The 16,670-nt window shown below is 38.5% G+C and overlaps 1 protein-coding gene across 3 annotated transcripts in view; it reads left to right on the top strand.

Annotated features, from left to right (window-relative positions):
• Positions 1 to 16,670, top strand: part of eeig1b (estrogen-induced osteoclastogenesis regulator 1b) — a 49,637-nt gene that overhangs the window by 26,988 nt on the left and 5,979 nt on the right. For all 3 annotated transcript variants that reach the window (XM_053485062.1, XM_053485065.1, XM_053485063.1), the window contains 9 exons: positions 5,098 to 5,218; positions 5,510 to 5,539; positions 12,735 to 12,851; positions 13,276 to 13,322; positions 14,580 to 14,746; positions 14,838 to 14,948; positions 15,068 to 15,269; positions 16,210 to 16,331; positions 16,513 to 16,582. In XM_053485062.1, coding sequence (XP_053341037.1) covers positions 5,098 to 5,218; positions 5,510 to 5,539; positions 12,735 to 12,851; positions 13,276 to 13,322; positions 14,580 to 14,746; positions 14,838 to 14,948; positions 15,068 to 15,269; positions 16,210 to 16,331; positions 16,513 to 16,582 — 987 coding nt within the window. The remainder of the gene's footprint in view (positions 1 to 5,097; positions 5,219 to 5,509; positions 5,540 to 12,734; positions 12,852 to 13,275; positions 13,323 to 14,579; positions 14,747 to 14,837; positions 14,949 to 15,067; positions 15,270 to 16,209; positions 16,332 to 16,512; positions 16,583 to 16,670) is intronic.

The raw sequence follows: 16,670 nt of genomic DNA on the forward strand, positions 1-16,670 counted from the left end.
CTGACAGGAAAAGGAAAGACGTACTCTATTTTGGCATGTCAGTGTGACTGCCTTTTAGTGTTAAGATCACAGAACGAGGATTGTGCCAGGTGTCCTACTTAATGCTATGTTGCTAGGTCTATAAAACTAGCATGGTTTCCTTTTCCTTGCAGCTCATTAAACTGTATACTGTAAATCAACTTTGGGGGCGTTTAATAAAACGTGCCTTGCGGAAAATGTATGCTTCCATTTTAGCCCTTTCAGTGATCAGTAATAAAAGATAATGCATGCTTTCCGAGCTTTCTCTGCCTTATAAATGTAATAAGCAGCCGTTTAAGGCTCCACAGCCACCAGGGGGCTGCCGAATCAATGCTGGCCTATGACTGTCAATAAAGGTTGAAAGGACTCTGTGACTGATCAGGTATGTGTTTTATCATGGCGGTCGTTACTCTAGAGCCTGTGAGAGAAAGTACATAAGGTTTAGACGATGAAGTTGACAAAATTTCATCCCTAATACCAATGCAAATCTGTCTCCATGTTGCATGATGGTCTAAAGGGGAACAGCACATGTAGTTAACAACAATTTAGCAGTAATTCTGCTAATACTAAATGTAACTATTTAAATTTATCAAATTTTGCGAGAACATGAAGGAGAAGTGCGAGGAGAAGTGGTGCAGCTGCTGAAATAATGATCTTATCTTGCTGACTGCAAAGGTTCACATAATGTGGAACAAAATGAGGAAAGAAAAGCTTTTTAAACTACAGTACTGTGCAAAAGTTCTGAGTCACCCCGCATTTCTTCATATTTTAGTTCCAAATAGCCAAACTTTCCTGTATTTTTATTTTTTTTTCCAATGTATTCTTGAGGAATAGTTCTTCAATCTTACTAAAAGACTGAAGGAGTTTCACAGTAAACTATGAATCATTCAAACATAAAAACACGTCTAACTTAAAGAACGAATCGGTGAGGAACAGGTGCAGGTGATGGCAAATGGTCAGACTGGTGATTTAAATACTGGTGATGCTGAGTGGAACAGACGAGAGGGGACATGAGGGTGCTGATGAGGTTAACACTTCATTTTTAAATTGTATCTTGAAGTACTTTGCAGTCACAGTAAAACAAACATTTCTCAATTCAACTTTTTCACAGTACTGTATGTTGCTGTCTAATGGTTTGGATTGGTGTTTTTTTTTCATTATGATTACTATTATTAATTACAATTTGTTCACTTTTTCTCCAAGAGATTTTTTTTGTTTTGTCCTTGCGAGCATTTTTTATTTTTATTTTTTTCTTAGAATTACTGTGTTAAAAATAATTAATCCAATCATGAAATCCTCACCTGGTCTTTCACTATTTCTGTTCAGTTTGCATGGTGTTGCTTTTTTTTGCCTTTGCAGCCCATCAACCATGATGTTCTGTGTGGTGTTTGTTTCGAGATGCTTTTCCGCTCACACAGCTTATAAAAAGTTGTTAATTAAGTTTCTGCGGACTTTAGCTAGATTCTTTCTACACAATCTTCCTTGACCACCCTCATAAACCAGACATTTCCACCCATAGAACTTAATGCCCCTTACTGCATTTTTTTCTCCTTCAATAATATGTAAAAGGCTTAATCACAGGCTTAAAGGATATCAGTGAAGGCTATAACGAGGTGTTAATCGTCCAGTCTGGAATCTTGGTGTCTGGTTCTCCTTGTGTGTCATGACTGAGTGTGTGTGAGGTATGGCTTAGGACCAGCTTTGGTCAGGGTTATACAGTATGTGCTCGGCTGACTGTCAAGATAGCCTGACATTCTAGCAGATAACGGTGGCAGATGCCATGGCATGATGCCCACTGGACTACAGAGTGAGTCAAAAGGACAAGAGACAAGCTGTTGCATGAGCCTCCTGGTGTCCTTTGCGCAACTTTTAATGTTTTGAAAAGGCAGAAACTAGGATCTGATTACAGATTTGGTTTACAGATAAAGATAAGGGCTGTAAAAATGATTAAAGAATAAATTGGTTGGAGAATTAGTAGGAAATGTAAGAACAAAGACTAAATGCTGACAAGCTTTGTGATAATGTGAGCAAAGAGAAACAGAGAGATGTGTGGGAATAAAACAGGAAGTTAAGGACACGCTGACCTACATTCATCATTAAGGACTGCAGTAAGGGGAGGATGGCGAGGAAGAGGGAATCAAAGATCAGAGTAATGGATGACATCCTTTTCAGCCCTTAAATGAGCCTTGAAAGCCTGTATTTACACTGACATAAGCCTTTTGGTGTGATTGAAGTGTCAGAGAGGACATTTGGATCTGGAGGACAGGCTAAGGGTGGGAGAGTAGTACACGTATACTGTAGTTTTTACTGGAAGAGTTTTTAAGAATCTGGTTAAAGATATCGCTAGAAAATAATCGAACATGTCGGCGGGTTATACTCACTCACTCATCGTCTATACCGCTTTTTGAAGCCTGTTACAGGAGATTGGGGGTGCGAGGTGGGCTACACCCTGGTCATGGTGCCAGTCCGTCACTGGATGGGTTATACTGATTTTATTAATTGTTGTTTAAATATTATTTTACTGATGTATAGTTTTAACAAAAACTCTATTTCGGTAGGTTTTTACTATCAGACTTAAACTTGTTTAATGGGTTTAAAAGACCTTTCTAAACACCACCGTCTGGGATTTCTGTGAAGAGCGGGGTGCAGTGTTCTGTGGAACTCTTTACTTGCAAAAACATGAGTGCTGTTTTTTGTTTAGCAGACATCTGAGCAATGAGTAAGCGCTGTAGACCTAGCAATCTGTTCTTTTCTGGAAGTCATTTTCCCATTTATTTTTTTTGCATCTTGAAGATTGAAAGCTCCATGCATTCTAGGATGTATGTTTAATGCTTTTTGAGCATGTGAGCATGTGTATTCTTCTTCTCTAAAACATTTCAACTGGATCTCAAATCACTTATTGTGATCCAGGAGATTAGAAAGTAAGATGTAGACTTTTTGTTCAATTCAAACACTTATGTTGAAAGTAATTACTGTAGGTGAGCATTAGAGATGCTATTCAGATTCCAGACAGCTGAAGTGGGTTTAATTTTCTGCTGATGTTACATCATATTTGTTTAAGATTTTACATAGTGTTCTGTTGGTGTTACAGATGTTAAGTTTCAACACGTCACACTGCGTTTGTGTACACTCACGGAATTAAACACATCAGGGCATGCATGACTGGGTGGTGTGATTTACTATTTTTCTTTAAGAGTGTTTATACTTTATAATAGTATTATATTTAGTTTCATTAGTGAAGACTGTGTGTATTTGATCTATTTGTAGTTATAGAACATCTGCATTCTTGCACCAGCCTGTCTTTTCTCTCTCTTTTTGGTAAAAGAAAAGCGACAGATGATTAATCAGATGGAATAAATGTATAGATACAGTCATGTGAAAAAATTAGGACACCCTTTGAAAGCATGTGGTTTTTTGTAACATTTTTAATAAATGGTTATTTCATCTCCGTTTCAACAATACAGAGAGATTAAAGTAATCCAACTAAACAAAGAAAACTGAAGAAAAGTCTTTTCAAGATCTTCTGTAAATGTCATTCTACAAAAATGCCTATTCTAACTGAGGAAAAAGATAGGACACCCTCACATGTATTCCCTCTTAAATTGGCTCAGATCTCACACAGGTATATCACACCAGGTGCACATAATTAGTAGATCGTTACTCTGCATGTTGAATGAGGCTTGCCCTATTTAAACCTCAGACATTTAGTTTGGTGTGCTCCTGACTGTTGAAGTAAGAGTGAGCACCATGGTGAGAACAAAAGAGCTGTCAGAGGACTTCAGAAAAAAGATTGTAGCAGCCTATGAGTCTGGGAAGGGATTTAAAAAGATCTCAAAAGATTTTGAAATCAGCCATTCCACTGTCCGGAAGATAGTCTACAAGTGGAGGGCTTTCAAAACAACTGCCAACATGCCCAGGACTGGTCGCCCCAGCAAGTTCACCCCAAGAGCAGACCGCAAGATGCTAAAAGAGGTCTCCAAAAACCCTAAAGTGTCATCTCGAGAACTACAGCAGGCTCTGACTACTGTTGATGTAGAAGTACATGCCTCTACAATCAGAAAGAGACTGTACAAGTTTAACTTGCATGGGAGGTGTGCAAGGAGGAAACCTTTGCTTTCCAAGAGAAACATCGAGGCCAGACTGACATTTGCCAGAGATAAAGTTGACAAAGACCAGGACTTCTGGAATAATGTTCTTTGGACAGATGAGTCCAAAATTGAATTATTTGGACACAACAGCAGAGGACATGTTTGGCGTAAACCAAACACAGCATTCCAAGAAAAGAACCTCATACCAACTGTGAAGCATGGAGGTGGAAGTGTCATGGTTTGGGGCTGCTTTGCTGCAGCAGGACCTGGTCAGCTCACCATCATAGAATCCACGATGAATTCTACTGTGTATCAGAAGGTGCTTGAAGAACATGTGAGACCATCAGTTAGAAAATTAAAGCTGAAGCGGAACTGGACCATGCAACATGACAATGACCCAAAACATACTAGTAAATCAACCAAAGATTGGCTGAAAAAGAAGAAATGGAGAGTCCTGGAATGGCCAAGTCAAAGTCCAGATTTGAATCCCATTGAGATGCTGTGGGGTGACTTGAAAAGGGCTGTACGCGCAAGAAACCCCTCAAACATCTCACAGCTGAAAAAGTTCTGCATTGAGGAGTGGGGTAAAATTTCCTCAGACCGATGTCGAAGACTGGTAGATGGCTACAAGAACCGTCTCACTGCAGTTATTTCAGCCAAAGGAGGTAACACTCGCTATTAGGGGCAAGGGTGTCCTATCTTTTTCCTCAGTTAGAATAGGCATTTTTGTAGAATGACATTTACAGAAGATCTTGAAAAGACTTTTCTTCAGTTTTCTTTGTTTAGTTGGATTACTTTAATCTATCTGTATTGTTGAAACAGAGATGAAATAACCATTTATTAAAAATGTTACAAAAAACCACATGCTTTCAAAGGGTGTCCTAATTTTTTCACATGACTGTATGTAGCCCTGGTTTTGAGTGCTAAAAGTATGAAATGTTTTTGTTCTAAAAATGGTGGTCATTGACTGACTAATTCTTTCTATTTGCAGGCAAGAGGTACAGGAGAACTGTGTTCGCTGGCGAAAGAAGTTCTCCTTCGTGTGCAAGATGAGCGCTAATCCTACGACGGGGGTGTTGGACCCCTGCATCTGCCGAGTGTCCGTGCGTAAGGTACGGTAACCTTTAATCCAGTCACATTTTTGGTTATTTATTTATTTATTTATTTAAAATGTAATGTAAAAATTGGTGTTTAATACTTAGTAGTATAAATGATGTGCCAGTTACTGTGTAATGGGTCAAGAGTCTGGTGCTTCTTTTGCTTTACACATGAACTGTGTGTCCTCACCATGGCAACAGCTATCTGATTACTAAACACATTCTATCTTTCTCACTTCTCTATTTGTCTGTCTGTCTGTCTTTTTTTTCCCCCCCCCTCTGATTTTTTTTTTCTTCCTTGTACAGGAACTGAAGGGGGGAAAGTCTTTCTCAAAGGTACGACATTTTTTCTTCCTGTAATTTGGTAATCATCATCATTTATTTTTCTTAGTATGTGAAATTATTGTGCACGGTCATTCTGTAAAATAGTGAAACCACACTACAAAGGAATCTTCAAAAACATTCTTTACTTTTTCTTATTTTATAAAAAAAAAAAAAAAAAAAAAAAAAAATATATATATATATATATATATATATATATATATATATATATATATATATAATGTATGTACATATATACAATGAAGTACTTTTTCACAATTTTAAGTCCTGGAAAACGCCTGTGCCATCAGGCGTGTAAAAATCCATTGATGTGATAACCTGATCATTCAGTACATTTCAGGTCATCAGCTGACTTTATTTTATTGCCACTGAGTCTAAACCTGACCAACAGACACAACCTCTGATCTTATATCACTGTCTCCAGAGGCTTGTAGAGTGGCCATGATACATAATGGGTGTGCATCGCTTCATACTCTTCCTTTCTTACCCTGATATGCACACCTCTCTAAAATAGGGTCAATCTGAACTCATCAGATCACATGACTCCCCCTCCCCCCCTTGCTCCCTAGTCTTTAAGTGATCTCTAATCAAGTGTGTTTATGAAGTTTTTTTAACTTCTGTGACCTTTTAACACTATCCATCCAGATTTTTATAGTGTGTTGAGCTTAAAATAATTCCAATTATTTCAGAAATCACTTTAGTTATTTTCTTTGCTTGACACAGGGTCTTCTGAAATGGCAACCTTTTTTGGACAAGAAATAATAGTGTTTATTAGATTAGAAATAGTGGTAGTTAGTTAAATAGTTAGCTGCCCATTTTTTTTTATCTGAAATATTATCTAAAACGTGGTACATTTTAAAAAAAAAATAAATAAAAAATAAAAAAAATAAAAAAAAAATCCAAAGGAGGAAGAAAAAACGGAAAGAAAGAGACCATGATCAGCAAAAAAAAAAAAAAGCTGATATTGTGCTATTGAAGTTCTAAACAGTTTTGTTGTATGATCATCCTGTGTTCAGAAAGCAGAAATATAGAATGGTTGAGTGAACTGAATCATTGATAGATTGATTCATTTATCAATCAATCTATTGATTTATTTGACCATAAAAAATACATAAGACAATTTACTAACTTCATTAACTGTGCGGTGCAATCAGAATTAGAATAGATTTTATGTAGCAGAACTGTTTTAATCCATGAAAAAAATTACAGTGGAGTTTAACTTAAGACTAAACCTAAAAGACAAGTTTGTCCCTCCATATCTGCAAGTATTTTGAAGGATTTTCGGCTGTGTAGTGCACCGTGTGTGTGTCACGCCTTGACTTGCTTTTGGAATGAAGGGTCCTCCCTGGAATTCCTTGAGCGGGTGTTCTTGCGTGTTTATTTTTGTACTAAAACACTACATAATTTCCCAACAAGTCTTTTTGAAGCAATACAGCCATTTACATGACCACGAATGTCTACTTTGGAGATGCTACTAAGCAAGGCACATTCAGTCCAGATACACTGAACGGTATATTTGTAACTAGAAATACTCGAACCAGGAGTATAATTTTTAGCCAGTGGATGCAGTGCCGGTCCCAAGCTCGGATAAAATGGGAAGGTTGTGTTAAATCGAATGATCGAATTGTGCAGATCGAATTAAAAAAAAAATTAAGAGCTGAGTTTTGTAATACAGTAGGTCCTTTCTGCCATACTACTTGCAATACAGTCATGTTAGTAGCATCATTAATTATTAGCTCATTCCTCCCTGACACAAGCTTCATTATGAACTGCATGCTGTTTCCCCTATTCATTGTGGCTTTAAGGTCTTATATCTTTCAAGGTCAAGTTGAAGGTCAAGGACTTTGTTCCATTGATCCATCTATGAACTCTCAGTGGCTCACCAGTCCAATCCTGGCTTTTTAAGTACTTTGGTTGTTGTTGGCTCGTGTTCCATTTCCCCCCCTTGTTTTTCTATTTCTGAGCTTATTTTGCTGCTTCTTCTTAGATTATAGTTTGACAATATGCATTTTTGGCGTATAGATACCTAAAGTGTTTCCTTGCATTTATGTGTCTCTGGTTTCTATTTGGTACTTTATGTGCCCTGGTAAAAATTGTAATCAAAATTAATGAGGGTGCATTTTTACCGTACAAATCACCACACTAGATAATTGCACCATCTCGAAGTACACTGTCCAGTATACTCTTCAAGGTGCAGATGCATTCTATTATATCTCCACTTGAGCTCTAGATGTTGTTTTGAAACCGGTATCGGAGACGGAAATGCTCTTGGACGTCACTGAATGTTACGCTCTTGCTGTCAACAGCTCAGCAGGTGAAGGATGGATCATAGGGCTGCAGGAAGATGTGTGCGTGGTTATTTGTTTTGAGTGACCATGTACTTTTAGCTTTTTTTTTCCTCATTTGCTGATGTAGTATGAGATCAACACAGCAGAACGTTCTGCTGACTGTGCAGAACAAGAGAATGACAAAGGGGAAGGGGCAAACCTTTTGGATCCCGGCTAGCTGACCGAGACACTGAAAGACGGAAACATGGTCCAACAAGCGCGTGTCCCAGTTCCAGCTGCTTTTCAAAATGCTGATATGGCTTAAAGTGTTTCTCTTTGGTTTATCTTCATGTTTTTGCTTAACTGACCGAAGGGCCTTAGTGCAACATGGGAAGTGTGATGCTTTAGGGTATAGGAAACGTCTGAGGCCCAAACACACATCCTTGTAATTCCTGTCTCGGAGTCAGGAAGCTCCAAAAAACGGAAGTCATGAGGAAGGAGCTTGCATCAGAGAGAATGTACAAGCAGATCTGACCTGAGGATCTTATCCTTCAGTGTATTCTAAAGGGGCTTTAGTGTAAAAGTTCTCCTGTGGTGTGTAAAACACTGAGAAAATCAAATTGTATAGTGCTTTTAACGATGTACATTGTAACAAAGCAGCTTTACAGGAATCTGTACAGTCCAGGTGCAAATTTTAAATGTTTAAATGATGAGCATGCCAGATGTGACTCCCTGAAAATGACATGACAAAAGTAACCAGACTCAAAAAGGGAACCCTCTTCATCTGGGTGACATAGTGTAATTGTTTAAAAATAATAATACTCCCAATAACTATCATATTAGAAAAAATTAGCTTATAGGCAACCAAGTCTGCTGGATCAAACTAAAGTTATTAAATGTTCACTGTTGGAATTTTGAGTGCAAACTGTTCTCAGCAATCATGGTGATTTGGCTATCCAAGGAAAAACATCAACATCCTCCTCAAGCCCTTTATCTGCTGCCATCCACAGCGATCCCATGATGATCTTTAGGAGGGCCATTTGGGGCCATCTTTAGCAGCAGTAATAAAAACTGTTCTGGCACTTCTGGAGAGCAGAATGATAGTTAAAGGAAATTTTTAGACTGTTCATAATAAAAAGCAGTAACAGTTAAAAACACTGCATAATTGGGTTATATGCCTTGGCAGGAAGGGATTTAACTATATCCAAAAACTAGTCTAGACTAATGCGTGTCAGTTTGAAAACCTGTATTTTCATATGGTGAGCGGTAGCTGACTTACAGCTCCAGGTTTCCTGGTTCCATCCTGTCTGTCTGGATTTCCACATGTTCTCTCCATGTCTACACGGTTTCCTTCCACTTCCCAAAAACATGTTGGTAGGTTGATAACAGTGTTCCCAGAAAACAAGCTCCGTATAGAGGTAAAGAAACTAATCTGTTTTTGCCTTTTTATCCATATCTATAGCAAACACAACTTTTACCCATGTTACTCAAACAAGTACCAACTTTCTAAGTGAATCATTCTTGAAAGCACAGCACTAACCTAAAAAGTGAGGGAAAAAAAATTATCCATTACTGTTACTCAAATTAGCAAAATAAATGATTTAATTTGTTCCCCAGAGACATTTTTAACAATCACTGGTGGATATATTTGTGCTGCACAGCACATTTCTCTCAGGACGGCTTTAAAAACTTCAAGTTCGTACAGTTTTAAGTAACTGGTTTGGCTAATTTAAACTAGTTTGTGTTTCCATGATATTACATAATGAACCAGCATTTCTGTTCGAGTTTAAAACTTCTAACAGTGTTTTGCCGTTGTTTATTAACTGAATTTAACTTTTGGTCAACATGACTGCTGTGGTAAGAGTAAAAATCTTCCATCCTCCGGTGTTTTTAATATTTCGAGCCTCTTTACGATATTGTGACAGATTCTGCTTTATATTTTGTAATGTGAGCTTTTTAAACACAATTTTCTCCCAACATGGTTGTTTTCAATTTCCCAACTATCGGCTAACTGTCCCATATCCTGTGGTTGGTACAGCCAAGAAGGATAATGGACTCTACATGATGACAACTACATGAGCTCAGAGATGTTACTAAATAGCAAGCATGGGCATTCTGGGTTGTTTTAACTCCAGACTATGTCACTTTACCCGTGACATCAACCTGCAATGTCCCGACAATACCCTTTTTTAAATTATATTTTTTTTATACCCTCACTTAAATTACATTGGCCGTTTCCTGTGAGTATTTGTGACTTGTGGGAAATCTAAATGTTGGAACGTCAGACAGTCGTGCCAGTAGAAACTAATAATCTGTCTGGTCACTCTTAAAATATTAGAGACAGTGGGTCAGACAGGTGGCTCAGGCCACTGTCTACTCTTCTGTAGTCTTAAAGCTGATTTCTGTTAAAGCTTCTTATCAGCAAGTACTAGAGGAACCACTCCTGGCCTTTTCCCAGCTACAGTCAAAAAAACAGGACTCTTTTACCCTGTGCTTTTTCATTTATCAAAATCTTTTAAAGTGCATCAGATCTGGCACAGACATTCAGTCAGAGCTTATATTATGCAGAATAAAGAAGCCTAGATATATTTTTAAAGAGAAACAGAAATGGATGGGAAACGAAATGGCTATTTTCTCCCCAAAATAGCCATGCAATACCTCTTAGAGCTTGAAGGGGCTTTGTGCAATGTGGGACGTATCAATTATTGAAATGGATAATTGAATTGGTATCTCCCTGTAATCCACATGCATACTTTAGAAACTGAAAAATGGTAACTGTGTAAAAATATTTTTAGGGTTATTAGTTCATATTCCAAAATCTGAGAATTGCCTAAAAGTCCTTTTACAGTTGTAAGAGATTATTATTATTATTTTTTTAATTATTTTTTTAAAGTTATAATTTTTAAAGGTCACCAGTTGGATTTTTCGTCAGATAAGTCGTACTGTTGAATTGTCTTGGCTGGAAACAAGCAGAAGGGAGACGGGAAAGTAGAGACTGTTGTTGAAGTCTGTGCGTGTGTAACTGAGATGTAAAAATAAAGCAGTTTGAGAACACTGTACACGAGAGTGTGTTGGCAGACGCTCTTATCAGAACAGGGAGCAATAGATAGGCCTTAACATAGATGGATGACCTTGCCAGTTTCTAGTGCCGTTAGTTGCATAACATTGCCGGCTTCCTCATCTCCTTCCTGTATGCACATGTAGAGTAAACGGAGAGAAATTCTGAGGAAGAACAGACTTTTACAGACGTTTCTGTAACACGGCAGGATATTATGTGCAGGATATCATACAGGAAAATGAAACGGTATAGTCCACCAAAATTTTCTTTATTGAATGGATGCCGAAACAAACGGGTGTCCAAGAGGATCCTGTCATCTTATAGTACATTGTATCACTAGATAAAAGTACAGTAAGTTAATTGTAGATCAGTGGAGATCATATCACTATGAATTTTTTTTGTCGCAAATTGTTATGGAATTAACCAGAAATGTTCTGTCAGATACTTAAAGAGATGTTTATTAGCATTTATGGAATAAGTGGTCAGTGAGAGGACTTTGTAAGATTCATTCATCGTCTATATCGCTTATCCTGTGTACAAGGTCGCGGGGGGCCTCAGGAGACTTTGGACACAAGGCAGGGTATATCCTGGACAGGGTGCCAGTCGGTCGCAGGACACACGCACACACTCACACTCTCTTTGGGAAAGCCATTAAACCTAATTTGCATGTCTTGGAACCATCAACCCTGGAGATGCAATTCGACAGTGCTGACCACTACGCCACCATGCTGGCCGACTTTGTAACAATCGGAAGTAAATCTATTCCTTCAAGTTTTCCGACATGGGAAAGTCTTCAGGAAAGAAGGCTTTCCTGTTTCTCAGTAATATGCCAAGCTTGTTTTTCTCTTATTAACTTTGTGAGAGAGAAGCAACAGAGGTTTATGAGGAAACAGCTGCTATAACACAAGTGAGAAAAGGAACTATGTCCCGTGGCCGTTCCATAATATTAAGTATAACTATAAATAGACGAAATGTCTGACATGTTTTCTTTAATTAGTGAAATATTGCGATTGCTGGTGCATTGCTATTGTTTTGAGATGGATTAAACACTTAAGGATGTCCTGTTCTAGGAGAATAATCAACCCTGGTATGCTTATAATAACCCCACTTCAGGCGCGGCTGCATCACGCCACTTTTGTCACTGATTAATTTCCAATAACAGCACTTCCCTTTTTGTTTTATTTTTTGCAGTGTTGACGAGGATAGCACATTTCAATCATATCAATAACAGTGTGCAGCAGTGATGTTACCACAATATGGTTAAATTAGCTGGCTAATATATTCGCTAGAAACTGCTCATGCTGCTCGTTGATACTATAGCTGCGTCAACAGTGCTACAGGTTAGAAGCCAAAATATTTACAGCGTCAGCTATTTTTGTTTAAGCACTACCATGGGCAAACTTTCTCACTAAAAGAAAGAGCATGCCTTCTGTTATTGCCTGCCAGTTACTGAAGTTTCCCATGGGGCTCATTCAATGTGGCTCTAAACCAAACCCTTGCTTCCGTACCTCTTTGGTTTTGAACCAAACCATAGATCCTGTAAAGACTTTGGTGTGGAGTAGAGAGGAGAGAATCTGAAAAACAAGATAGTTGTCCCCTTTCTGTGCCTCTGCGCTTGTTATAACCCATTAAACCAAGCTGGAGAGGTGCATTGCAGCTGTGAAGATGAAATGAAAACTAAACCATCAAAGCCAGCAGTGGTTTCTCGCGAGTGTAACGTCTTCATGGGAAATTGTGCATGTGAATTTGTGTGTTGTTTATCTTGGCCGATATATTTTTCTTGGAAAACTTCATCCTCAGTAATACTGGATGGGTTACTTATCTAATGCATGTCTCTTTCTCTGTCTCACACACACACACACAGCTGGGCTTTGCTGACCTCAACATGGCGGAGTTTGCAGGTTCAGGCTCCACCGTGCGCTGCTGTATCCTGGAGGGCTATGACACCAAGAACACCCGGCAGGACAACTCCATTCTGAAGGTGTGTAAGAAAACCCAGGGAAGAAATGAAATTTAAACTCCTTCAGTTGTGATGATGGGGCCTGAGTTTTTATACCCATGTCTATTTATTTTTTTATGTTTTACTCTAGAGTTATATGTGGATGTCTCCATGACTACCATTTTTCTTCTCCACAATCATAGCACTTATTTGCATCCACACGTTGACTGTGTGGGAAATGTGTGACTCGATCAGCCCACTTGCAGCTAAATTTGGATCCGTATGCCTTTATTTAGCCGACTTTCTGTCTGGTGTATTGTCTAAAATGAACATTTTGCACTTACAAAGACGGAACTGGTGTTTTAAGGCAATTACGTTCCTCTGTGAGGGTACACATTTGCAGTAGTTTTATGGCAAAAATGCCTCTTTTGGATTTAACGTAATTGTATTTCTTGATTTCTTTAAGGTTACTATTGGGATGGCTCTACTCTCCGGGGATCCTTGCTTTAAAACGTGAGTCATCTTTTTCCTGGACTGGACTTTGGAATGTTTTCAATAGACCTTTCCAAAAAACATGTCTATTTATATATGACTGTGGAATAAACATCTACAACCAGGTCATTGTTCAGCTTCGATTGTGTAATTGTACTGTGCCTGCGAATATGATTGTTTTTCCTTATGTTCTGTACTGCCACCTAATGGCACATAGCCATATTTCTTGCATTTAATGTAATGAAGTAAACTAGCTTGTATAAGAGCACCGAAATTATTTCAAATAATAATATTATTGGTTGTTACTCAGTAAAAGCAAACAATTCTAAATGATTAATTTCTACTAAAACTCTTCTGTTAATTAAATATTACACAATGATGGAAAGCGGTCATCTTTTGGCACATTTTACAGAGGCTCAGTAGGGACAGGAATCACCATACGATATTATCATGATACTTTTGTGCCGATTTTTTTTGTATTGTGATTTCGTAAACCATGATTTTATAAATATTGTGATTCTATGTAATTTTTTTTTTTTAGATTAGGTTACAATTCTAAACAAACTTATAATGACAAATAATTCCACCTACAGGAATTATAGTGGAACAGCAACATTTATACCATCTTAAATCCAAACACACAAACACGCACACATGCACATATATAGTATAGATATGCGCGTGTGTTTGTACTTTACTTATATATATATAAAAGTAATTAAAAAATGTATTTTAGAGTCAGTGTACCGATACATGAATCGCCACGCATAAGATTTACAATACATCACTTATTCGACCCCCCCCACTCTACTCTCAAGTTAACTAAGAGACATTACGATGAATAAACTCGGTATTTACTATTTTATGATGACAGTTATGAATTTAAAGTATACATTTAAAAAATCATTACTTTTGAGATCAATAATAAAACTCCTAAAATTCTATAGTAACAACTGATTCTGTGAACTTGTACATCGGACAGTTAACACATTAGTACTGAAGCTCTCTTTAACACAGCAAGCTGAATGTATGTCTAGACGTTTATATACGAAAGGAAAGAAAAGAACGAGTGATAAGAGAATAACCATGCTAGCTACAAGTATTAATAGGAACTTGTTTTATGAACAAATGAAACTTTAGCCTTAACTTGTTTTTAAAGTATAACTTATTAAAATAATTATTGGCAAAGTGTCTGTTATCAGAGGAATAAAACAGTCCAGTATGTTCTAGTATTGGGCGAAGAAGGGAAAGCCTATAGATGTTTTTATTTCTCTCCAGGCCCCCAAGTACGGCTAAAAACACAAGCCTCGCTGGTCAGGACCCGTCTCTACAGCTGGACTGTAAGGGAGAAGGCACCGGCGACAACTTGACTCCACCCCCTGGCATCAGCCCACAAATCAACACCAGTCGCGCAGTCAAACCCAGAATCTCTGTGCCATGTTCAGGTGAGTCAGGGTCTCCTATTCTCACAAGAGCGCGCACACACGCACACACACACACACACTCGTATTCTACACTCACTGTGTGTATGTATAGTTGTAGGTCTGCCTGAAGTGTTGGATGAGAACCTCTCAAGCCCGGAAGAAGTGTTTCACACTGGCCACTCACGGAATTCCAGTTATGCCAGCCAACAGAGCAAAGTTTCAGGTAACACTTTCACATTTTGCATCTGTTTGTCAGTTTGAGTTTTATGTACAGTACATTTCCTTTAAGCGTGTGAACTGAAGGTGCTGCATCTAATAAAATGATGTCCGTTTTTCCTGCAGGCTACAGCACGGAGCACTCAGGCTCGTCCAGCCTGACGGACCTGAGCCAGCACCGGAGAAACACGTCCACCAGCAGCAGCAGCACTTCAGCAGGGACCACCACGGCTACCGAAAGCTCAGCAGAACCGGACAGAGAGTCGGTGAAACCCGAGAAGCCTCCTCGCCCACCAAGGCCTGCCGCGCTCACTAACCGACCTTCTAGGTAATAAAACCTGGGACTCAAAAGTTACAGTTTTTACTTCTGTAACATTTTTGCTTTTGGGATTATTTTTGGGAAGCCTTTGAAAAGGTGTTTTTTTTTCCATGCACTTCTTCCCTTTCTTAATCATTTTTGTTTGTGTTACCTATTAAAATTCTTCTTTATTTTTGTTCTTCCTGTTTTACTCTTTTTTTTTTTTTTTTTTCAGTTTAAATGTGAAAGTTTTACTTATTATCTATCCATAATTATGCAACAGTTGGTTCTGACTGAGTCATCTAAATGGATAAAAGCCAATCCATGTCTAGTGATAATATGCTGTAACAGCACTGAGACGTTTTACTTATCCATCACTCCATGACTATCGGCCACCAGCTGGGGTGAAAGTAGTACTGAGGAGAGAGCAGCTCCCTGCCAAAACCCACATTCAAAACCAGTCACAGTTGCACTTTCAGGAAGAAAACACTAACATCTTTTGTCATCCTAAAAGAAATTACTCTAAAGTGTTAAGTTGTTCTGAAATGCATCTGAACTGTCCATATTGTCTTATTTACTCCTAAGGAGATCTACAAAGCTAACTACCTTCTAACGGAAGGTTGAATTCCAAATCTTTCCTAACACCTGATCAAGGTGTGTGTGGAGCAAGGGATTGTACAGTGCACAAGCTTTCCATTTAACTGTGCTTGGGATTTAGCACTGGAACCCAGAAGTTAACATGGCTGATATTTTAAAGCAGAATAAGTGGAAACTTGCTAGATTAAGTGGTGTTCTAATGAACCACTATCGCACTCGAGGTCATGCTGATATCACAACTGATAGGCACTCGAGCTGCACCGTACTACTTACGACCATATCGCAGCCTTGCTGATATACGGTATAATAGCACTCCCTCTCATGTGATATTTCTTAACACTGAGTAGAACTATAGTTTTTGCTCGTGTTCTAGGAGAAAGAAGGACTCTGTAGAGAATCATCCCACCTGGGTGGATGACACGCGCATGGATGCTGATGACATCGTAGAGAAGATCGTTCAGAGTCAGGACTTTGCAGATGTCAGCAACAATGAAGGTGTGTATGACTCAGATTCACACATGGTTAAACATAAATTTTTCAAGGCAAACCCATTTCATCCTGTTTAATTATGCTTGACCTGAGAGAGAGCGAGATGATTGTATTTCCTAGGTGCATCCTAACTTAATGTTGCGTAATGATATTGGGCGTTAAAAGACGTTTTTTCTTTCTCTTACAGATAGCAATTTGCAACTGTTTGTCAGTCGGGATGGTACCACTGCTCTTAGCGGCATCCAGCTGGGTAACAGGTGAGTCAGTCCACGAGTGGCCTACTAAAGGTAGCACTTATTAACCGTTTAACAGTTGGACAATTATGCCCAAATAATTCACACACCT

This window comes from Clarias gariepinus, chromosome 24 (assembly GCF_024256425.1).
Source record: "Clarias gariepinus isolate MV-2021 ecotype Netherlands chromosome 24, CGAR_prim_01v2, whole genome shotgun sequence".
NCBI lineage: Eukaryota > Metazoa > Chordata > Actinopteri > Siluriformes > Clariidae > Clarias > Clarias gariepinus.